The sequence below is a fragment of the Emydura macquarii genome, unplaced genomic scaffold (assembly GCF_026122565.2).
Source record: "Emydura macquarii macquarii isolate MOO-44397 ecotype Brisbane River unplaced genomic scaffold, CSIRO-AGI_Emac_v2 contig_1230, whole genome shotgun sequence".
Classification (NCBI taxonomy): Eukaryota; Metazoa; Chordata; order Testudines; family Chelidae; genus Emydura; species Emydura macquarii.
Genome location: NW_027131367.1, coordinates 3,210,333 through 3,233,362, shown reverse-complemented (window position 1 = coordinate 3,233,362; position 23,030 = coordinate 3,210,333). Strand labels below are relative to the sequence as shown.

Here is a 23,030-nt window from a genome sequence, read left to right as displayed (position 1 = left end):
AGGCTGTGCACCGGGAACGGGGTCCCTCGCGCCTCTCGGCGCACGGCCCGACCCAGCTCCCAAAGGGACACCTGCCCTGGTGCCACGTCACACAGCCCCATGCCGCGTGCAGGGCAGGAAAGCCAGGGCAGGAGCATTGACCGGCATGTTTCGGGGAGCCCACGAGTGGACTAGGGCAGGGCCACAGAACTGGGGTGTCAGAGGGGCTGCGGGACAGGATTGCGGGGCATGGGCAGAGCTGCTGGGGAGCCCAGGGCTGGGATTGCAGGCGGGTCGTGGGTCAGGGCTGAGGGGCGCCGGCACCGCTGTTCAGGATGGGGGTGGGGGTGGGGGGCTCAGGAGCGATTGCAGGGGCTGCCACCCACCTTGTAGCCCAGGATGAGGCCGTTGCGATCCGCCTCGGGGATCTCGCTCCATCGGACCAGCATGCTGCTGGAGGTGGTGGCCAGCGCGGAGACGTTGGTGGGTCCGGATGAGGGGACTGGCCGGGGGGAGAAGAAAGCGAGATCAGAAGCTGGCAGCGGGGAGGGCAGGAGGGGCAGAGCGCCCCGCAGGGCATGCCCCGGGGCGCCGCAGGCTGAGGGGCCGCTGGGCACAGGGCAGGGATCTCTCCGCCGGCCCCAGGGCTGGGCTGGGCAGGGGGGAAGCGGGAAGTACCTGACTCCCGGGTGCGTCCCACCACCACGGGGCTCCAGGGCCCGGCTCCGATGGCGTTGAAGGCCTGCACCTGCACCCGGTACTCCGTCCACTCCTCCAGGTCCTCGATGGTGTAGCCCCGCTCCGTCCGCTCGTGGATCACGTGCACCACCGGCCTGCCCCGCCCGTCCGCCCGCGTGTACCGCAGCCGGTAGCCCACCGACTCCGGGTTCCCGTTGTACTCCAGCTCGGGGAGCGGCTGGGGCGGGGGGACGCCGCTCAGCACCAGCCATCCTCACCCCAGCCGGCTGTCCCGACCCCGACCCAGCCCGGCGGGGCTCCCCCAGCCAGCTCACCACACAGCCCTCCGCTGACCCCCGGACCCTTCCCGCAGCACAGCCCCCCCACTGACCCACGGAGCCTCCCCCACACCAAATCCCTCCCCTGCACCCAGCACAGCCCCCCACTGACCCACGGACCCTCCCCTCTCCCTCCAAACCTAGCCCCTTCCCCCACACCCAGCACAGCCCCCCGCTAATCTGTATAACCCTCCCCTTCCTTCTGCGCTCCTCAAACAGCTCCCCATTCAACCCAGCGCAGCCCACACTACCCCACCCAGTTCCCCACCCCAGGGAGCCACCGGGGCAGACGGGGCGGCCACGCCTGTCCCGGCAGGGTCCAGGCACCGGCCTGGCATTTCCAGACCACACCCCGGGGTTACTCACCATCCAGCGGAGCCACAGGCTGGTCTCACTGGCCATCCGCAGGGTCACGTTGGCGGGAGCCAGGTCCGGGGCAGCCTGCAGAGTTTGCAGCCTCCTGGAGGGCAGGCTGGGCGGGCTGGTGCCCACGATATTCACCTGCCGCAGGCGGAAGCTGCGGGGAGCGGAGCCGGGTCAGGGAGGGGGACTCAGGAGGGCCGTGGGTCCCGAGCACAACGGGTCCCCCCCCCCTTCCCCAGCACAACGTGGCGCCCACAGCCCCTGTCCCTGACCACCCCCCCAGCTGGGAGGCTTTGGCAGAGGAAAGCCCGGAGCCCGATGGGCCACCCATGGTGGGCACCAGCCGCCCGCGGGGCGAGGAGGGGGGGCTGTAGCCACGAGGGGGCTCCCCGGGGCAGCCGCCGCGCCCGGCACCCACCTGTAGTACGTGTACGGGCGCAGGTTGGGCACCTCCATGGAGCGGGCGTCGGGATCGTTGGCCAGCTGGTGAATGAGCCCCCACTCCTCGTTCTCGCCCACGTGACCCACCTGTGGACGAGGGGGGGGGCAGAATGTGAGGTGCGGTGGGGGGCAGGGCTGCCTGGTCGCTCCTGTCAGCGCAGTGCCCTAGTCCCCGCAAGCGCAAGGTGCTGTACGCCGCGCCACCCCTCCAGCCCCTGCAGGCCTGGGCTCTCTGGCTCCTTCACCTCCCCCCCACCGAGACCCCTCACCTGAGCTTCCACCAGCCAGCGGGAAATGGAGGTTTTCCCGTCATAGCCCGGCCTGAACTGCAGCGTCACGGAGCGCGGGCCGATGTTGGAGATGCCCAGATTGGTCGGCGCACCAGGGAGCTCTGCAGGGAGAGGAAAGGACGGGGTGGGAGGGAGTACGGCTGGCCTCCCCCCCCCATCACTGCCCCTGCCTGGGCACCCACGTCCGTTCAGGATCCCCCCTGACACAGGGGGCCGGAGGACGGCAATTAGGCCCAGGTTTGTAGCGGCATTTTGGCACCGCTGCGCTCAGCGGGGTGGGGTGCGGAAGCTCCCTGCTGAGCCCGGGGGAGGCATGGGGCAGCCAGCTCCAGGCTGGGAAGGGGCGTCCCGGTGGTTCCTACCTGGGCGCCGGGTGCCTCGTGGCGTCTGCAAGGGGAGGACACAGCTGGGTCCGGCTCTCGCCCCTGAGAGAGCAGTGGGGGTGGAAAACATCGGGGGGGGGGGGGGGGGCTGGAAACATAGACCCGCCCCCCAATATTTCCATCGCAGGGACACTAGCCTTGCCCCAGGTCTCAGCGGTGTAATGCCTAGCTGATTTAGGAGCCTGAATCTTATTTCCAGAAGGGATTTAGGCACTTAGGAGCCAAGCCCACCGGTGCCTATACGCCCTTAAAAATCTGGGCCCTCGGGCTTAGCCTGCCCTCACCTTCCCGGTGCCAGCGGGAGGGCTGTGCTGGAGACGAGCTTGGGGGCGCAGGAGGGGGCCGGGTTTACCTGGAGGGACGCCGGAGGAGATGGTGGAGGAGGACACCTGGCCCTGCCCCTTGGACGTCATGGCGGCCACCTCGATGGTGTAGGTAGTGAGGGCGGTGAGGCCGGTGACGCGGTACTCCAGGGTGACGTTGGGCAGGTAGTGCGTCACCCGCGTGTTGGTGCGGTTGTACTCCTCCCAGGAGATCCGGTAGCCTGCGAAACACGAGCCAGCCACAGGCGGCCGGGCAGGTCACACGCCGTTTCCTCCGCTGCAGGGAAATCCCCGGGGAGACGCCCTTCAACTCGCCCGCGCCCCTCCCCGGGGCCTCGCGTGGGCCTGAGACGGGCCCAGCCGACGCAGTGCCACCCCCAACTTCGCCAGCAGAGGAGCCTCACTCCACCGGCCCCCCTCGCACAAGGGGTGGGATGGGCCGAGCTGCCTGTGGGGTTGGGAAGATCCCACCCGACGGCTCTGGCCTCGAATTCTCCATTGCTTATTCGCCATGGGGCCAGTCCACCACGGCAACATCGATCTGGTGCAGCGGCCACGCCGGCACCTCCGTGGCACGCCGGGAGGTGGAGGGATCCAGACATGGCCGGGATGCGGAGAATGGGGCCCAGGGGAGTGGGGTGGAAATGGGGTCACTGAAGCACCCCAGGAGAGCGGCAGCAGCTGCAAGGACTTTAGACCCCAGCTAGGCGGGAAGGAGACAGCGAGAGACAGGCCGTCCTCCGACACCAAGCACCTTCCCGGACCCAGCTGGGAGCCCCTTACCGGTCAGGATGCCGTTCTTCTCCAGGGGCTCCTGCCAGCTGACCTTCAGGGACGTGTCCAGGATTTCGCTGAAGCTGAGGTGCCCCACGGGACCCGGCGCTGCCCAAAAGACCCGAACCCCAAGAGTTAGAGCTGCGCAAAGACAGCCCACGTCCCAGCACCCCCGGTGCTGCCAGGGCGAGGTGAGCAGGGGCGAGCGGGTATCTCCCCAGGGCGCTGGCCAGTAGGAGAAAAGGGGTGTCTCCCCCGCGGGGAGCTGGACTGAATGGGGGTCTCCCCGGGGTATCCCCCATGGAGAGTTGGGGCAGGTTCTCAGGCCCCAGGCTCTGCAGGCGCCTCCGGGGCCGTCTGGGAACCGGGGTGCTCGCCCCCCCCCGGCGCCCCAAGGGAATGCAAGGCCTCCCCGTACCGTCCTCGTGGGTGCGCACCAGCTGCGGCGGGCTGCGCGGGCCGTCCCCCGGCGTGGTGAAGCACAACACCGAGGTGAAGTACTCCGTGAACTTCTTCAGGCCCCAGACGTAGCCCACGTGGATGCTGTCCTGGAAGTTGGGCCTCACCGTCACCACCGTCACCTCCTCCTCCTGCTTCGGCTCCCACGCGATCAGCTGGGGGAGGGGGGGGAGAAGGAGGGGACAACGGTGTCACAGCCCCGCCCGGGGGGGGGGTGAGAATCAGCCCCACGGCTCCCACTGCAGCATCCTCTCCTTCCAAAGGGCGGGCGGGTGAGTGATGGAAACGCCCAGGGGTATCCCGTGATCGCCGGGACCAGAGGGATGCTAAGAAGCCAGATCAATGCCCCAGCCCCACGCCCCATGCCAGGAAGGGCTGACGGGGTGGGGGCTCCACCAACAGCTGCAGCTAGCTAGCGGGGTGCATGTGGGGGAGGGGGAGATTTCAAAGTCAGACGGGCCCATTCTGGGCGTCTGGTCTTTCTGTCCTCCTCCATAACACGGGCCAGAGACCCCCGCCCTGCGACCCACACGTTAAGCGCAGTCGCTTGTGGCTGACCGAGCGCGTGACCTTCCAGTCTTGATTTACAGACGCCGCGTGATGGAGAATTTACAGGCCCCCGTGGCAATCTGCCCCGATACTTAATGAGCTCGACCGGCAGGTCTGACAAGGGGAGCCAGAGCCATATGGCGAGAGATAAGCCAAGGAAGAACTAATCTGCTTTCAGCTGCTGCTCAGCCCTGACCTCGGGAGACATGGCCAGGCACGAAGGGTTTGTTTCCTGAGGAGTCCGTGTTTCCAGCGTGTCCTCTCTGAGCACAAGGTCCTGGGTCTCCGCTGAGCGCGATTCACTCCCCCAGCTTCCTCCCGCCCTGGCAATGCCGCTCCGTGGGGTTGGGGCGCTGTCAGGCGGGCCAGAGGGATGTGTGGAGGCGGAACGGAGCCAACTCGCCATATCAACATCAGATTGTGTTTAACCAGCCCCCGAACTCTGCAGCGCTGAGCCAGGGCAGGAGACCCACCCAGGGGAAGGGACCGCACTGTTTTCATTGCCCAGGCTCAGCGCAGGGCAAAAAAGGAAACAGGTCACGAATCAGGGAGTAGGTAAATCCGATGCTTAAAGCTAGGTCGCTGTTGATGATCAAAGGAGGTGTGAGCAACAGAGGTAGCGACGGGGGGGTTATTTTTGGATATAACCTTTAATAACCATCGTTTTAAAAAATGCCCCATCACTATTATTACTTGCTGCAGTGGGTGCTCGACAAACACAGAACAAAGACGTGGCCACTGTGCCGCAGAGCAGACGTCTCTGCTGCTCCCAACTTTGCTTGGCAAACTTCACCAGCGCGTGGCCCCGCACGGCACCTTCCATCCCGCTGACCTCTGAGGCGCGCCGAAGACGCCCACCACCTTTCTGCTCTCAAAAGCCTTGTGGGAATGTTTTGCTTTCCCCAAGGGACTGGAGATTTCCTTGGGGGTGGGAGGAGGGTGTCTCCCATCGCTTCACAAAGAAAATGCAAACCCACTGATACATCTCCGGCGTAAGCCTTTCATTTGGATCCTCTCATTTATTCGGAGTTGATTAAACACAAATTAATGGTGAAAAGCAAGCACTTGATGGGTTTTAATAAGCGTGTGTATTTATCCATACAACACAACATACAGTTGATGCTTTGTGATTAACTCCCGCTGATAACAATGCATAATCGCCTGCTCTGCCATGCTTTTACATTTCGAAGGGATGTTTGGGCATTTCATTGGGACGGTGCAAGATAGCCTGTAGCAAGTTAATTAGTTACTAATTAGGCCCTAAAATACTAATCAAAAATACTAAGTGGCATTTAATAAGAATGTTAAATATCCTCCTTCCTCTGGTTATCTTGTTTGGTGACAATTACATTCCTGAACTGCTTTGGAATAGATTAAGAAACAAGTATATTATTTGAATTCAATTTAATTAATATAAATTTGAATTAATTACGATTTGGAATTAATTACAGAGCATCGGAGGCTGAGCTCCCGGGTAACAGTTAAATCTTAATAAATATTAATAGTCGGGCTTGATTCAATTAAAATAACTGCTTGGGGGTGGGGGTGTAAATGCAAAGGGAAGCCCTGTTTGTTCAGGATCTGGGAAGCCGACGCTGGAAAGACTTTTCCGCGGAAAGAGGTTTAGAAAGTTTGCGGACAGGCCTGGGAAAGGAGGGGCCTTAAGCAGAGATGCTGCTGATTTCACGCACGCCCCTGGCTTGCCATCCCGGCAGAGGATCCGAGACGGTGGCGCCGTTCTTGGGGAAGCTGAGTCGTAAAGGCCGCCTTCTCTCCAGTTAATCCAACCACGGGCAGTTCGGAGCACAAGAGCGATTGCAAGCCCCGGGCACAGCGTGTCCTGCCCCCGGCAGTGGCCGGCTCACTGACATACTACTGCCGCTAGTCAGTCGAGTTCCTCTGTCAGCGCAGTGGGAGAGGCCAGAGGTCCCAGGTTCACACCCGAGTGACGACCCCGGAGAGGAAAGGAAAGTAGCGGCTGCGGGGACTGAGCTCAGAGCACTCAGCGCCTCCCAGGATCGGGCTCTTCTTCCACCCGGGGTTTCCAGCCACTCACTTGGCTCTGTTGTGGCCGATCAGGCCCCTGGTGCTGCTGGCCCGGGTCGCAAGGACGTGTGCCTTCCTGGCTTCCGTGGCTCCTGTCTGATTTGGAGCCCAGGAGGTTTCCTTCTGCTCTGGGGGGGCGGCGGGCGCTGCTGCAGCACAAGCCGCGTGGCTGCTTTCCTCCCTCAGGCAGCACGTGCCAGCCGAGAGCCGGGCGCGGAAGAGAGAGCGGGAACAGTCTGGCACATCCTATGTGGCCGGGGCAACTCTCAACCAGACAGAGTTTGCAGCAGACGCGGGTGTGGAGGGGGAGGGGGCAGGCTCTGCTGACCTCCCTTCCCCACCCCTCAACCCATGCGGCTCCCGGAGGCCGGCTCCCAGCGATGATCAGCGGGGCAGCGTGGCTTCAAACTGGTTTGGGGCTGGACTGCCGGCCCGGCGCTCCCAGGACCTCTAGCAGGGGAGCTGGGGTGCAGGCGCAGATCTCGCGGGGGGGGGGGGCGGGGGAGCTAGAGGAGAGCCGGGAGAGCGAGCGGTGTGGTGTGCTGCAAACACGGGTGCTCAGAGCATGGATCTGAGCCGGGGCTGGGGCAGCCCCAGCAGAGGGCGCGGCTGGCGTGTTAGCTGCACTGCAAAGATGCAGCAGGGGACAGCGAAGACAGTCTGAGGGGCACCCCCCACCCCGGGGGCTGGGAGCGGGAGCCAAGGGCTTTTGGCCTCCCCTAGGGAGCCTCCAGGGCCGGTCTGGGATGTCGCATTGTGCTAGCAGTGCCCCTCCTGACAGTGTGAACGAGGGGGGGTGACCCCGGGTGGGGTGGGGGGCGCCAGGGGAGGAGGGGTTGAGTGCGCTCAGTGGAGACGGAGACCATGGGCTGAGGGGCGGTTACCGTCGCAGAGTTTAGCTCCTTTGAATCGTTACCGCTCCAGGCAGACAGCCAAAGGAAGGAGACGGGCAGACAGACGCACACAGACGGACAGCATGCGTCAAAGGCTCATTGCAGGTCATGGCCCGTGCCAAGCAAGCTGCCATGGAGCAAGGACAGGCGACAGTGCTGGGCCCCATGCAAAGAGCAGGTCAGAAACGTGGCTGCAGAGGTTCTTGGCAGGGCTGGGTAACAGCCAAGGTCAGACTGGGCCAGCCTGGAACAGCCCCGGTTGCCCCAGCGCAGCTCGGGCAATTCCTACAGAATCTAAACTTAAAAAGGATGTTTCTAGCCCGTGTGGTTGCCAAGAAAGCCTCTTCCCAAGAGCCCTGTCTGCACACAGGCCTCAGGACACAAGAATGCTGAGAGGGGGCTGTTAACTCTGAAACCTACTGACAACCACGGAGATGTTGACACAACGTATCACGCTGCCCATCCTTTTAGTATCCAACTGCTTGGCAAGTGGGCAGGGCTACAGATTGTGGGTGGAGCTAGAATTTAGTGCCACCCCCATGCTGAGCCCCGGCTATGACTGTGCAGAGATGATAGCTCCCCGGGGAGCTACCCCCTGGGAGAGGCAGCAGCGTCTCCGCGCCTGGGGCAGCAGGGCAGAGCCAGAGGCCAGGTGCTGTGGCAGAGGGGCTCTGTGGGGAGCCGCCCACCCCCTCCCCAGCCTCGCCCTTACCTTGTATCCTTGGTTGATGCCGTTGATGAACTGCGGGCTGGGCGGGTTCCAGGTGAAGCGGATGGTGGTGGCGTTGGTGGCCTCGGCCTGCACGTTGCCCGGGGGCACGGTGGGAACTGCAGGAGACAAGGGCAGGCTCTTAGTACGAGTGGGCGGGGGAGAACGCTGCGCGGGGCGGAGGCGCCGTCTGAGCCTGGTGCTCCTGGCTTCAGTGAGTGGCAGGCTGGATCCCGGCGCCCCACGGCCACTTCTCCTCTCCCCCCGTGAGCGCTGAAACCTCCCCGGGGATTGGGGCATGGCCCAGCCCCGCCACTGCCCACACCGCAGGGCAGGTTCGCTCGGGACGTGCTGCCCGGGGCCGGCTCTGGCTGGGCCATGCGGGGGTCCCAGCCGCGCAGCAGCCTGAGCAGACCCCGGCGAATGCTGCTTCGCAAGAGGTGCCACCTCCAGGCTGGGCCTCCCCTGCCCCACGGAAGGCGAGCTGGGGCCGGAGCCTGTCGCTGATCTCCTGGCCCGTAGCAGCTTGTGAGCTGAGGCCGGGCGAACGGGTCCCACCAGAGACGCGCCGGGGCCCAGCACCCGAGTCCTTCCCCACGCGGGCAGGGCCAGCCGAGACTTGGCCCATCCTGGGTCGAAAGACAAAAACCTGAGACATGGGGCAAGAGCGGAGCCCCCCTCTCCTCACCCACCTCCCTGGAGGGTCCACTCGGTCACCCGGGCGCTGTACACCCCCAGGCCGGCGCTGTTGTAAGCCGCCACCTCGATTTCGTAGTTGGTCCAGATGATGAGATCCTCCAGCAGCAGATAGTTGACGTCGGCGTTGGTGATGTTCTTGAACTGGTAGCCGACGGGCAGGCCGGCCAGGCAGAACCTGGGGGTGGAGGGAGGGCAAGTCAGGTCGGCCGGCTGCCGGGAGCCCTCGGGATGCAGAGGGCCCACCCGGGGGTAGCGCCCTGGGGACCGGTCGCTCCCCCCCCAACGGCTCACCTGACGAGGTAGCCTTTCAAGATGCCGTTCTGGTGGCTTTCGGGGGCGGCTGCCACTGGATCATGATGGACTGGTTGGTCCGGCCGCTGGCGATGACATTCTGGGGGGGTGCAGTGGGGGGTTCCTCCGGCAGGGACACCCTGGGAGGGGGACGCAGCAAAAGTAGCGCGTGAGACACACCCCCCCCGGCTGCCCCGCCCCTGGAGGGCACCCGCCCCCCTGCCCAGCCCCGCCTTACCGCTCGGTGTCCCGGCTGAACTGCCCTCTGCCCACGTCGTTGACGGCGCAGAGGCGGAACTGGTAGGAACGAGCCGGCACCAGGCCTCTCACCGCCACGGAGGTCGACTCGGGGTCCACGCTGGCCATGAGCACGGTCCAGGGGGCGTCTGCGGGGCAGAGAGGGGAGGGGTGGAGTGGAGAGTCGGGGGGCGGGGGGGGAAACACGTTCCTTTCAGTAGCCCACAGGCCCCATCCTGATGGCGTGCGGTTATTGCCACAAACCACTGCCACGCTCCTGTGCGCGCCAGGAGTCCGACCGGCCATTGCACGCACACCGGGAGCTGGGCCATTGCACGCACACCGGGAGCTGGGCAATTGCACGCACACCGGGAGCTGGGCCATTGCACGCACACCGGGAGCTGGGCCATTGCACGCCGAGCTGGCCCTTCAAGAGGGCCATGCAGCTGCCAGGGGCAGGCCGCAAAAGCTCCCCCCTCATTGCAGGTTCTTCCCTCGGGAGCCGCGCTCCCCACCCCTGGCGTCCCGGCCCCGCTCCCAGCGCCCGGCAGGGTGGCAGGTGCCTTACTGTTCTCGGAGACCTCAAGGACGTAGTGCAGCAAGGGGCTGTTCCCGTCGAAGGGTTTGGCCCACGTCAGGTTGATGGCGCGCTTCTCCAGCGGACTCAGCACGGCCACGGGGTTCTCCGGGGCATGGGGGAGCTGCCTGGAGGGGGAGGAGAAACCGACGCTAGAAAGAGCGGGGGGCCAGCTTCGCAGGGGACGCTGCCATGGGGGCGGGAGGGAGGAGGTCTGGAGGGAGCTGAGGGCATTTGGGGGGTGGTGACAGGAGCTCACCCAGGCGGGGGGGGGCTGGCAGTGCTAGGCGAGCCTGCTGCATTGCCCGGCTGCCATGGCATGGGCACCCCGGAGCCTGGGGGCCCAGCTGCAGGGTGCCCAGATTAGCCGTCCTGCAACGGGAGAAGGGGCCGGGTGCATGGGCAGGCGGGGGAGATGCTGTGGCGGGGTCTGTAGGGTGTAGGTGGGACGAGGAGCCCCCCCCTGCCCAGCGTTCGTGGCCCAGGCGGGGGCAGCGTTCAGGGGGACTCAGGGGAGCAGGTTCCCTCACCGGACGCGCAGGTGGGCGCTGCGGGAGTCATTGCCGCCGGCGGAGAGGACTTTGCAGGTGTAGGTGCCGATGTCCCCCGACCAGGTCTGGGAGATGTGCAGGGTGCCCTCCTCATCCAGCCGGACCCGCGGGACGCTGTCCACGCTGATGGGCGCGCCGTCCTTCTCCCAGACGTACCTGCCGTGAGGCCGCCCCACCCGCCGCTTCAGTGCCGGAGCCGGGAATGGAACCCAGGCGTCCTGCGCCTCGCCCCCCTGCGGCAAGCACCAGCCCCCTCTCCCCTCCAGCAGCTGGGGGGGACCCAGGCGTCCCAGCCCCCTCCCTCCCCCCGTTAGTCCCCAGACCAGGCTCCTGCCCAGCCCCGTCTCTCTATTATGGGGAGACGTCCCTTGCTCTGGATCCGTCCCGCCGGCCCCTGGGCAGGACGCCGGGCGTGAGCTGCCCTGTGCACACCGGCTGCAGGCTTTGCTCAGAGCAACCCCCCCAGCCGGGGTCTCTGCCGGGAGCCGGGGAGGGCGGCACGGGCATGGCACGGCTCGTAGCCTCCTCTAGGTGCTGTGCCCACGTCGGGCACCGGGTGGCGGCACAGGGCTGCTGCAATGCCACAGCTCACAGGCGGGTGGGAGGGGGGGGGGGGGAGATGGCAGAGGCAGTTCTCGCAGCATGGCAGCGCTTCTCCCCCCTCAGATACTCAACTGGGGCCAGGGGAGCGACCCCGCCCAGGCCTGGGGCCGGTGCCTCCGGCTCTGCAGAGAGGGTCCCGTGGCTCCTGCCTGCCCAGCGCTCTGGGGGGGTGGAGGAGGAGTTCACCCATTGCATCTCTGCCCCGCCCAGGGGGACGGGACAGCCCTGCCCCCCCTCCCGGGACCTGCCCCCCGAACACCCCACCGGGCACAGGGCTGGGACCCCCCAAACGCTCCGCCCGGGAACTCCGGGCACGGGGCTGGGAGCAGGGGCTCCCGGTCCGGCTGCTGATAAGCCAGGCCACGTACCTGACGGCCACGCTGGGGTCATGGGTCACGCGACAGCTCATGGAGGCTTTGGTCCCCTTGATGACGCTCTGGTCCTGAGGGGGGCTGCTGATGCGGGTGCGGGCTGGGGAACCAGACACACGGTGAGCAGCGGCCGCCGGGGCTAGGCCAACCCGAGGGGCCAGCCCAGCCAGGGCTCTGCTCTGGGGGGGCGGAGGGCAGAAGAGAGCGTCACAGCTGGATGTGGGGGGGGTCGCACTCCACCCTGCCGCGCCAAGGACTGGGGGTCGAACCCCACGGGACCCTCACCACGGGGCCAGAAGGGGGTGCTGGAGACGTGGGGGTGAGTCCGGCTGGGGCTGGTGGGGGGGGGGTCTAGTGGGGGGCGGAGGGGCCTTACCCCAGACGACAAGCTCCGCTGAGGCCTCGTCCACCCCGCGGGAGTTGGTGGCCAGGCAGGTGTAGCTGCCGGCGTCGGCGATGTGCGTGGGGCTGACGAGCAGGCTGCCCGACTCCAGCAGGGTGAAGCGGGGCAGCTGCACCGAGCCGCTGGCCAGGATCCGTTCGCCTGTGGGGAGAAGGGGCGGGCGGGGGGCGACCCATCAGCCGCGGGAAACAGGGAGCGGCCCGGCAGCTCTGCGCGGCGTGGGGAGGGGTGGCCAGGGAGAGCCCCCACGGGCCGTCCCAGCGCCGCGCTCCCGAGCCAGGCGGGGAAAGAGCTCGCGGGGCTGTGGCTTCTCTTCCCCACCCGGAGACCTGCCTGCGCACAAGTGACATGAGTTTGCAGAGTGCTCCAGGACTGGCAGAGCGGGGGGGCCTGCGGGCTGGAACTGAGGGGCACCGGCAGAGCTGGGTGGGGGTCTCTGGCTCTGAGCTCTGCTCTCAGCCCCTCAATCTCACCGAGCCGACCCGCCGGCTTGGGCTGCGGCAGCTGGACTCCAGATGTCGCCAGGAGATGCTGCCCGTCTCCCAGGCACTCAGCCGTGGGCCTCTGCCTTGGCAGTGGGACGGGAACCAGCGGGAAGGTTGGGCAGCTAGGGGAAGGGCCGGGTGCTGCCTGGGAAGAGGGGAACGGAGCGGGGGGACACATGCAGTATGGGGCAGAGGAGGGCTCTGCTGCCGGCGGGGCGAGGGGCTCGGGGAGGCAGCCGGCTCCATTTACCACCTCGCCCATCGCTCTGAAGGCCTCATCCGGGCACCGCCGGGCAGCCAGCGTGGCTGGGCCTGCAGCTCCGGGCCCTACCAGCACCCCGGGCACCGGTGCCCAGAGCCGCAGCCCCGGGGCGTGGCCCCGTCCGCCTTGTGGGCCCCCGTTACCTTTCTGCCAGGTGATGGCCGGCCTGGGCGCCCCCGAGGTCTCGCAGCTGAGCACCACGGACGTGCCGTCGATCACGGTGCTGTCCAGGGGGCCCCTGGTGATGTTGGGGGCGATGCCTGAGCAGGGGAGACACGGAGAAGCCTCTGAAGCGGCTCCCGGGGCTCAGCTCCGGGGTGACCCAGGGGCTCCCGTCCAGGCTGCGGCAGCCCCTGGCCCGCTTGGGCTGTGGGCAGCTCGTCCTTGGGCTGATCCGTGTCGGGGCGCTGGGCTCAGCGCTGAGTGTGCGGGGAGGGGGGAGGCGCCCCACTGTAATTCCCCCCCTGCAGCATGTGCCCCCTAGCACCGCTCTGGGGTCAGTCACCCACCCTGCCGCCCACAGAGGCTTCGCTAGATCCGCCTTGGAGGCCTCCCAGCCAGGGGCAGCCTGGGTCCATCGCTGCCGGGGCTGAGGGGAGGGCGCCAGGCACCGACGGGACCGGGAGCCATGAGCCTCGGGCACGCGGCTGGGCCCCATCCCACGGCCTGCGGGGCTGAGAGCGGGCACCTACTGGTCACTGCCAGGTACGTGGAGGTCTGCACCTCGCCGGCCGCGTTGCGGGCGAAGCACTGGAAGACGCCGGTGTCGTCGGGCACCAGCCCGCTGATCTGCAGGCTGCCGTCGGCGAGCAGCTGGAACCGCGAGAGCTTCTCCACCTGCACCGGGGCCGCGTCCTTGTACCAGGCCATGGCCGGTGGCGGGACGCCTGCAAGCCACAGCCCGCCCCCGAGAGGCAGCGTTAGACGCGGGGAACCCCGGCTCCGGCAGGGTGCCAGCGGGGGGAGGGGAAGGGGGCGTTACCTTTGGCCTGGCAAGGGATGGCCACCACCTTCTCCATCTCGGCCGTGACGTGCCTCTCGGGCTCCTTGACAAACTGGGGCGGTTCTGCAAGGAGGACCCCAGAGCTGGAGGCAGGAAAGGCCCGAGCAGCCCCCGGCCCCCTCCCCTGCCATGGGATGGATCAACCAGCTGGGGGATCAACCAGCCGCGGAAGGGGCCCTGGCTGAGCCGTGGGAGCGGAGCGGAGGCAGGTGCTGGGCGTGTTGTCCTCTCAGGAAGCGAGGGGACTGCAGGGGGGAAGAGGGGGCAGCGCTGGCCTCTTGGGACCCCAGCCTCGGCGTGCAGCCCCGGGGAGCGCGCCCGAGAGACAGAGGGAGACCGGGCAGCCCTCAACTGGCAGCCCAGCAAGACGGGGCCGGCGCGGAGCCCTCCCCAGATTCGCTGCGCTCGGGCCTCACGCCTGGGGTGACAGAGCATCGGGCGTCGCCCCCCTTCCCCTCCCGCCCCCTGGCCCTTACCCAGCACGGCGAGGAAGGCCCCCTCGGCCACGGCGGGCACGCTGCTGCTGCGCAGCACGGCCTCGCACTCGTAGTAGCCGCTGTCGCCCAGCGTGGGGTGGAGGATGGTGAGCCGGCGGTTGTAGTCGCTGAGCCCGCTGGACAGCGGCACCCCGTCCTTCTTCCAGACGATGTGCAGCTTCATCAGCGGCCTGGGGAGGGGAGGGGAGAGAGCGTGGGAGAGCCGCCCTGGACACAGCCCCTGCACCCCGCCCCCCTAGGGGGCAGTGCCATTGGCTCCCACTGAGCTCCTGCCGCCGCAGGGCGTCTCCCGGCCCACGGGGACCCAGGCGTCCGAGGGGGAGGGAGGTTTCAGAGCAGCTCTGGGCCAGGGATCTGCTCCCTCCACGCGGCTGCAGTGCTCCGCACAAGGGGGATCAGACCCCGAGGGGCGTCTCTGTGCCCGTGTCACTGGGCTCTCCCCCGTGCCCCCGGCGGGAGGCGGGCTCGGAGCCGGTCTCGACCCCCTCCGCACTGCACGCCTGGAGCCCTCTCCTGCGACAGCAGCCCTGGGTCCCAGCCAGGTGCTCCTCCCTCAGTGCGGGACAGGGGCAGACAGAGCCCCCCTTATCGCCCAACACCGGGACACCAAGCGGCCTTCATGGTCCTCCTCACCCCGGGGCATGACCTCTGCATCTTCTGCCAGCTTCCTGTGCCACCAGGGGTCCCCAGGCAGCTGGCAGCCCGGACCCGGGGAGCGGGGGGCACGACTGCTCTCCTGTCCCCATCAGCTCCGCTCTCCCAGGAACCCACCCCTAGGCGAGACGGTCCAGCCGCGACCACCGTGGGGGGCAGGGAGGGGCCCGTCCGCTCCCCAGCCAGCCACCCACCTGGCATTGGCCACGCACTCCATGGTCACTTCCGAGGTGCCGGCCACCACGCTGGTGTTCCGGGGCGGGATGATGATGGTGGGGGCGATGGGATCGGCCGGGCCGCCGACATCTAAGGGGAGCAGGCCGTTAGCAAACCTCGTCAGCAGCGAGAGCGGAGTGCGGGCAGCCTCCTAGGGCCCGGCGGGGCGAGGCCGCGGACCGGCACTGAGCGCCGGCGAGCCGGGGTGGCGTGATACGAAGGGCACGGGGCCTGTGCTCTCCGCTGGCTGGGAACCGCCAGGGCGGTCGGGTCAGAGCCCCTCAGTCCTGCCTCGGGGACCAGTGGGGCTGCCCTCTGCCCCACGCGGATTCCCAGCCCCCGTCAACCCATCGCCCCCAGGGGGCACTGGAAAGAATGTACACTGGCACCCTCGGCCCTCTCCATCACTGCCCATTCCTCCAGCTGCCCGGACACGGGGGGCCCATGCTCAGCCGAAACCTCGGGGATGCCCCGGGTGGTGATCTGACTTCTTACTCAGGGTGTCGTCCGCGTGCCTGGCTTCCACCCCACCCAGGGACGGCCGTCCCCTTTGGGAAGGGGGTGAGGGGGTTCTCTGACCCGCCCTCCCGCACGGTCCCCACCAACTCTTCCCAGGCAGAACTCCGCCCTGGTGACTGGCGGGCCTCGGACAGCCAGCCCCTGCCCCCTGCGCCGCTCCCTCTGGAGTGCAGTTGGCAGCCCCGGGCCGACCGCCGCTCTGGCAGGGAAGGAGGGAGAGGGAAAGCGCATAAAGCAAAATAATTGCAACGATAAAAAACCCTCATGTAGGTGCTGTAAAAAAGGGAGCGGCGTGAAAGCTGCTGATATAGCTGAATCCATAAACCCGGGCTCGGCCTCGGTTATTTACATGGAGGGAAGCCTAGGTACAGAACGAGGGATTAATGGAGCGTCGGGAGGAGCGGGGCAGATAAAGCCCGACGTGGCTGGGGTGCAAACAACAGGAGGCAGGCAGCGAAGGCATGAGGCTGTGAGGGCTGCCTGTGTCAAGGCAGGGCTTTTCCGGGGGATGAGTCGCCCGTAGGCCGCGATAGGGACCAGGCTGGTGCAGGGAGGGCCAAAGGGGAAACCCATTCTGATGAATGCTCCTCGCGAAACCACCGTGTACCGCAGCACGACTGGCGGGCTTTACTCCGGAGAGGCCCCGGCCCGGGAAAGCAGAGGCTGCGGGTCGGGATTGAGGGGCACCGGCTGAGCCATTGGGGTGTAGCGCCCAGGGCAGGGATTGCACGGTTGGGTGGAACTTGCAGGGCGGAGCCGAGTTGCCGGAGCAGAGCTGCACAGGCGCATGGCGAGTCCCTGCCCCGTGCAGAGCTCCAGCCCCCACCAATGGCCCCCCATGCCTGGGCAGGAAGCGTTCGTACCAACAAAGCCCACAAGAGCCACTCAAAATGCCCCTGGGAGCTTCGGGCGGGAGGAGGGGAGCCCTCACGTGCAAAGAAATACAGCCCCTTTCTGCAACGGCACTCTGCCCAGAGCTGCACCTCTCCGCCCCCATCTCCGGGGCCAGGGCAGGGGGTGTGCTGCAGTGAAGCCAGAGATGCACGGGACACCGGCAGCCTGGGGCAGAGGGCTGGCGTACGGGGCGGGGGCCGGGCTGGGGATATAATTAGTGCCTGGCGGCTCCTGCAGCGCGGCCCAAAGAGCCTAAATAAATTTCCAGGAGGCTGAGCTGTTAAAGTCAGCAGAAGTCGGAGCCTCCAAGGAGATTTACTGCAAATTAAATGTGGGCCTGAGCCAACGGGAGCACCAGGAAGCAGGGGCCGGAGAGCCAGAGGCACAGCGCCCCGGCCAGCCTGCTCCTCATCCACAAAAAGCCCGGCCGCCCTCTGGCTTACCGAGCTGTGCTTGAACCTGGTTTGTGCAGGGCCGGGGGGCTACCCCACAGTCACCCCACTGCTCCTCCTTTCTCTCAGGCTGCTCAGCCCCCCACAGCAGATCGCACCGAGCTTTGGATGTTGCAGATCCAACCCAGAGCCAACGCCCTGCCAGGGGCTGGGACCCATGTGCCATGGGGCAGAGAGCTGTCAGGGGGCAGGTTTTTTTCCCTGAGGTTCCTGGATTCCACCAGCTCCCTTGATACTCCCCCCCGCGGCCCCCAGCCCGGCACTTACTCTCCACGGTGAGCGTGATGGGCTGGCTGGTCTTGTTATCCCCGTTCTTGTCGTTCACAGCCTGCACGTAGTACCGGCCCGCGTCGGGCGCCACCGTCGACAGGATGACCAGGGTGTTCTCCAGCGTGATGGCTCTGGCAGGGGCAGCGCAGAGGAGACAGCGTGAGAAAAGCAGAGCCGCCACGGAGAACGGGGGAGAGGGGGGAGTGGGCGGCCCTCAAGTTCAGGGATCTTTGGTCCGGGGGCTCTTCTCCAGAGAGAGGCCCCGGAGGACATTCGGCTGCAGGTCTAGGTGCCGGCTGGTGGGGAAAGCACTCGGAGCCTAGGGCAGATTTGTTTTACACTCTCCCATCGTGGCTTTCACGAAGAGAGTAAAATACCACAGCAGGCACCAAGAGAAGCGTAGGAAGCCACAAATTAGCGAGGCCACAAAACCCTGGATCGCGGACAATGAACAGAATTTACACCATCGATCACGGCTGTCTTTACATTACCCAGTGACTAAGTATTGAGGGCGGGGGGCGGCCAATCAGACAGCTGCAGATTAATAGGGTTTTTTTTTACTGAATGATCTAATCTGCTGGAAACATAAAATGGTTTGAGGAATATATTTTGCCATTAAATACGAGATAAAGGAGTTTTATCTCTGCAATCCTGCTTTGCAAATAGAAAAGAGACCAGCCCAATTCCCACCTAATGTGGGTTACAAATTCAATTCCGGCTCACTGCAGCTGCCAGAGTCAAATGCTGCCACTGCTGTGGGCATGTGCGTGTCTGTATGTGCGTGTGTGTGTGTGAGCGCATGGGAGTGTCTGCCTGGGGGTGTGAGAGCGGGCGTGTATCCCTGGTCCGGAGATGTGGGCACAAGTGTGTGTCCATGAGTGTGCACTATAAGAGTATTTATATACACACGCAGGGGAGCGTGAATTGCACCCTGAGAGCACGTGACTCCTTTGGCAGCTGGTCCACATGAGACGTTACAAGCCTACTATAGCTGCCAGCGGGTGGAGGTACTCCTTCAGCTAAAACAGTAGACAGACGTTCCCACTTTTAGTGCTTCCGAGTTCAAACTCCAGCAATGCCCCAAGCAGAGGAGCCATCACCCATGCCTGCACCCGTGCGTGTGTGTGTGTCTTACAGGCGACGCAATCCAGAACTACTGCAGACACACACACCTGTACGCATGGATCGAGAGTGTAAAGTTGCCAATGGCCTTGCCATACGCCACGTCTGAGGCTGGGTACCCCCCTCGCTGTTGCCTGTGTGTGTGTGCAGTAGTTAGGCAGGCAGGCACACACGCAGGTAGGCAGCTGGCATGAGAGCTATCTTTCCTAAGGACTAATCCCGGGGAAAACGTGTCTCACTACGAATGTGTCTGCCTGCGAGGGGAGACGGAGCCATTTCTTTTAAGCAGACTATCGCAGGCCGCGTGAGTGCCAGCGCTTTCCCTCTCCCATTTTGTCTGGCTGCTGCTGCTTCTTTTTTTTTTTTTTTTTTATTCAATTTCTCAATGATAAACAAAACCATTAGTTTGTCGAGTCTATCTCCAGCTCCTAATGTGATGTGCCCGCGACATCTGTTAAGCATCCTTAATGCTAGTTTAACAAGGACAAATCCAGGCGCATTCCTTTCGCATTCTCCCATTAGGTGAGCGTGGCAGGGTTTGTATGGATTGTCTCCGAGAAACAGCTCCGCCAATGCCAGGCTGGCGGGGGATCAGGACTTTTGAGACGTGTCTGAAAGGCAGCCAGAGGGGGTTGAGTGCACTCAAAATATCAGTGGTCCGGGGAACAGGACTGTGCCCGCCCGATCTCAGGGCAGCCTGACCTACACGTTAGCACAATCCAGGGATGCAGGCGCACCGTCATGTGGCTCCGCCCCCTCGCCGTGGCCCCGCCTCTCCGTGAGGCGGCGGCAGGTTTCAGAATTGAGAGGAATGAGGCATCTTGGAGCAGTTGTTTCAGGCTCTCTGTAGACTCAGGCAACCAACCGGCACGCTCGGTTCACATTTTCAAGCTTTTCTTTGCATGCATGAGTGCTAGAAATATAGAGATGTTCTTAAAGGAAAGCTGGGCTGTGAGCTCACCCGGCGACTCCAGGAGCCGTGGCCCAGGCTTCCAACGCCCATGTTTGAAACTAGCCCTCGGCCCACGCGACCCCACCACGCACTACGACCTCACTGCACCACGGCGACACCGGCATCACCCGCCTAGAGGCAGCGACACGCTGTGGCACAGCAGCAGCGGAGTGCTGGCGGCTGAGCAGTGGCGTGACAATGGGGTGGCAGCTCTGAGTAATCGGAGCGTCACGTTACCCGCTGGGCCAGCCGCGCTGGCGAGCAGCGTGATCCCACAAAATCCCGGGGTGGGCGGCCGCCCTGGATTGACCAGCGAGGTAGTAGGGCGTGGCGGGGTTGCTCGGCCCAGGGGCCGGCAGGGAGGATTCGAATTTGGGGCCAGAGCTCGTCCTTTGCACTCAGGGTTGGCAGGGATGGCCGCCCTACGGAGCCGCTGGAGCTGGGATTCCCACCTGGCTGCAGAAGGCTGCAGGGCCCTGATGCAGGCCAGGATGGGCTATCCCCAAGGCAGGGGACCCCAGTGCTGGGGCCTCAGTGAGTTTCCTGGGATGGGTGCCTATATGAAAGAGGCAGTAAACAGGCAATGCATTTAACAGTGGCTCTGAACGTGCAGACATCCCATTCACCAGGCGAACTTGGGCACGGCCGCAGGCAGCCGGGACTTGGGGGCAGCATAGTGCTGGGAGCCCAATTGCTAGAGAGATCTGTGAAGTCAAAAGGGACGCGGCTCAGCCCTTCGCAGCAGACCAGGCAGCTGTCCCACTCAGGCTGTGCTCCTGCTCTTCGTCTCAGTGGGGCTAGGCCAGGACTGGCCCCTTCCTTCAGCGCCAGGCTCACCCAAGAACCAGCACCCCACAGGCCGAGCAGCTTCGGTGCTTCCGATGGGTGAACCCTCCGGGCAATCCAGCTGCCTGCGAAAGACTTTCTGAGCAACGTCCCGGCGACCCAGCTGGGTCATTAGTGTCCTGGCCCGGTTCTGTTCTGCCCCCTGGGCTTCCCCTGGAGGGTTCGGCTCCTTCGCCGTCTTCCCCGGCTCCGGCGAGGGCGCCGCGTGGCTGTCTGCTGTAGAACAGTTGCCATGTTCCGGGAGGCAGGGGGGTGACGTGACCAGAGTCTCTCCTTAGAGCGAAGTCCCCTGCCATCCCGGGGCGAGAGGGGCTCTGGAAAGGTAGTGACAATGACGATAATGCTTTGCACTGCGACGGCAGTGACCGCAGGGACCAGCCGCCCCGGTGCGGCCCCTGCTCGGAGGTTTGACCTGGGTGAGGCCGTGGAAAGGAAATCAACCCGCCACGGGCCTGACAATGTAAAACCGGACGTGCCAGTGAGTCCATGTCCGGCATGCAAGCAATGCAAGACACACCGCCAGCCGCTCCCAGGCCTGGCCTCCACCTAGAACCTAGGTCGACCCAGCTTCGGTTCTCAAGGCTGGGAACCAGTTTACGCCCCCTGCGGCGTAGTTAAGTTGGTCTAGCCCCTCCCCGTAGACGCGGCTCAGTCGACAGCAGACTCCTGCCGCTTGGAGAGCTGGAGTAACTCCATCGATGGAAACCCCCTGTCTGTCAGCGTCGGCGGCATCGGCGCGCCAGCGGTGGCTATGCCGCTCGGACCCAGGCCGCGGGCTGCGCCAGCAAGTGCACCAACATACCATGACCGGAGGCACAACACTGCCACGGAATATCCTGCAGAGAGCGGCTCGGTGCGGGTGCTGCTTGGAAATGGAGAAGGCGCCGGAGGTACCAGGGGAGCGGATAGGGGCCAAGATGCTAAGATGCCAAGGGCACAGAAGGCAGGTCAGGGATGGGGGAGAGGAGGAGAAGGTAAATGGGGGAGACTCCTCTGCATTTCGGATGCGAGCCGTCACCAGGAGCGGCTCCTTCCCTGCCAGCCTGCTCTAAATAAATGAAGAGCTCCTTCTCCACGTTCCCCATTGTTGCCATGGGTACATTTCCTCCCTCTCTCTGCTCACGTAGGAAGGATTCTGTATTTAGTCAGTTAGTTAGTTGAGCTTCTGCAGCCGCCTGATAATTTAATTAGGGGACAAAAGCAAATCAATCCCAAATAAATAACTGAGTCAACAAACCCACCCCCGGCTGCTCCCCTTCCGGCTCCGCGCCTGGCGCAGAGTGGGCAGGACGTTGCCCAGGGCTTGATAAGCCGCCGTAAATCACCAGTCAGGGGGCAGGGTGCTAAATGTCCTGGTCAGATAGCGGGCTCCCTGGGCTGGTGGCTACATGCCACCCCGGCCTGCCTCTGCCAGCCTGATAGGATTCATCAGATCCGTATCTCCTCCATGCAGACACCGCTTGCAGGGACCCCTTTTCAACTCCGCCATGAATATTAATCGGCTGTAATTGCCGCGGGCAGGTTGACGGAATCAGCGCGGAGAGCCGGCGGGGGAAGGTGGGGGAGCGCTCCCAGCCGGGGTGGGTTCGCGGGCCGGGGGAAGGACCTGCTGGAGCGCAGACTCCCCCAGGGGAAGGTGCAGTACGGAGGCGGAGGGAAGCGCTCAGAGGACTGGCAGGCAGAGAGGTGATGCTAGAGGTGTAGACGGGGACAAGGAGAGAGAATCGGGGGGCGTGCACGTGGAAAGGTCTGTGTTTCCCTCCGCGCTGCTGTCCCAGGGTGCTCAGGACATGGCTCCTGCCCCCCCCCCATGCCCTGGGGGGGCTGCGCTGTTGCAGAGGATGCAAGGGGTGCAGCAGGACACGGAGCGAGTGCTGCCCTAGCGCCAGCCCCGCCCTGTAGGAGAGGCTGCTCCCAGGCCCTGGGGCCCCGTGCTCAGTACTGCCGTGCGGGCGGCCTGGGGCGAGGTCCCCTCGTGCAGCGTGGTAGGCTTGCCTAGCTCTGTAGGGGTTACTTATTGTGGGGACCCCAGGATGGCCCCCACAGGCAGCAGGCCCCGAACTGTCGCCCCGTCCCGTTCCAGCCGGTGCCCCTAAGCCACCGTGGCAACCGCTGGGGGCTGCAGGGCCGAGGGGGAAGCTTGCAGCCAGTGGGCATCCCAGGCTCAGCGGTCCCTCCCCGCCGGGGCCGGGCCTGACTCACATGCGGCTGCCGGGGGGGATCTTCCGGCCGTCCCGGAACCAGGTGACCTGGGGCTGGGGGAAGCTGGCGATGCGGGGGGCCCGGACGACGGCCGCTTCGCCGTGCGACACGCTCTGGTGAGACTCCTTCTCCTCGAAGTTGCCCATGTCTGGAAAACAGAGAGAGACAAAAGGCATCAGGGGCGAGGCCGGCCAGGGCCCGGTGCTCTCGGAGCCCAGCGCCAGAGCAGGGCGGACAGAAAGGGCTGGGCTGCCGGCCCCGGGCTGGAGAGCACCGGCTGCCTGACGCTGTCCAATGGTCCCAGCCGCTCCGCTGCCCCAGGCCCAGCCAGAGTGACTCAAACCCCCTGTTGACAGGGGCTAGCCCGTCTCCTCCATGGCGCCCTCTCCCCCAGGCAAGGGGCTCCACAGGGGAGCTTCTTCCCAGCCCACAGCTAGGAGATGGAGGGGTCCCCCTGCTCGTGGCAGGCCTAAACTCTCTTCAGCTGCTGGTGCATGGAGACCACAGCCTGCCGCGCTGACTAATAGTGTCTCCCTGTCTCCTTGTGCCGCCTCCCCTTGTCCGTCCGTCTGCATCCATCCCTTGTCTCGCGTCTTTGACGTTGATTGGAAACGCTTTGGGGCAGGGACTGGCTCTTTGCTCTGCGTTTGTGCAGCGCCCTGCACCCTGGGGCTCCGGTCCATGACGGGGGCTCCCAGG

At 65.1% G+C, this 23,030-nt stretch overlaps 1 protein-coding gene across 1 annotated transcript in view; it reads right to left on the bottom strand.

Annotated features, from left to right (window-relative positions):
• SDK2 (sidekick cell adhesion molecule 2) overlaps positions 1-23,030 on the bottom strand; it is a 129,174-nt gene that overhangs the window by 21,097 nt on the left and 85,047 nt on the right. Inside the window, 24 exon segments of the mRNA XM_067547282.1 lie at positions 366-481; positions 658-895; positions 1,362-1,512; positions 1,777-1,886; positions 2,069-2,190; positions 2,825-3,016; positions 3,579-3,677; positions 3,988-4,183; positions 8,229-8,344; positions 8,918-9,099; positions 9,216-9,255; positions 9,258-9,355; positions 9,454-9,601; positions 10,021-10,157; positions 10,560-10,736; positions 11,552-11,654; positions 11,931-12,098; positions 12,848-12,964; positions 13,397-13,591; positions 13,687-13,770; positions 14,184-14,374; positions 15,053-15,164; positions 17,207-17,340; positions 22,332-22,479. Of these exon segments, the coding sequence (XP_067403383.1) occupies positions 366-481; positions 658-895; positions 1,362-1,512; positions 1,777-1,886; positions 2,069-2,190; positions 2,825-3,016; positions 3,579-3,677; positions 3,988-4,183; positions 8,229-8,344; positions 8,918-9,099; positions 9,216-9,255; positions 9,258-9,355; positions 9,454-9,601; positions 10,021-10,157; positions 10,560-10,736; positions 11,552-11,654; positions 11,931-12,098; positions 12,848-12,964; positions 13,397-13,591; positions 13,687-13,770; positions 14,184-14,374; positions 15,053-15,164; positions 17,207-17,340; positions 22,332-22,479 (3,374 nt within the window).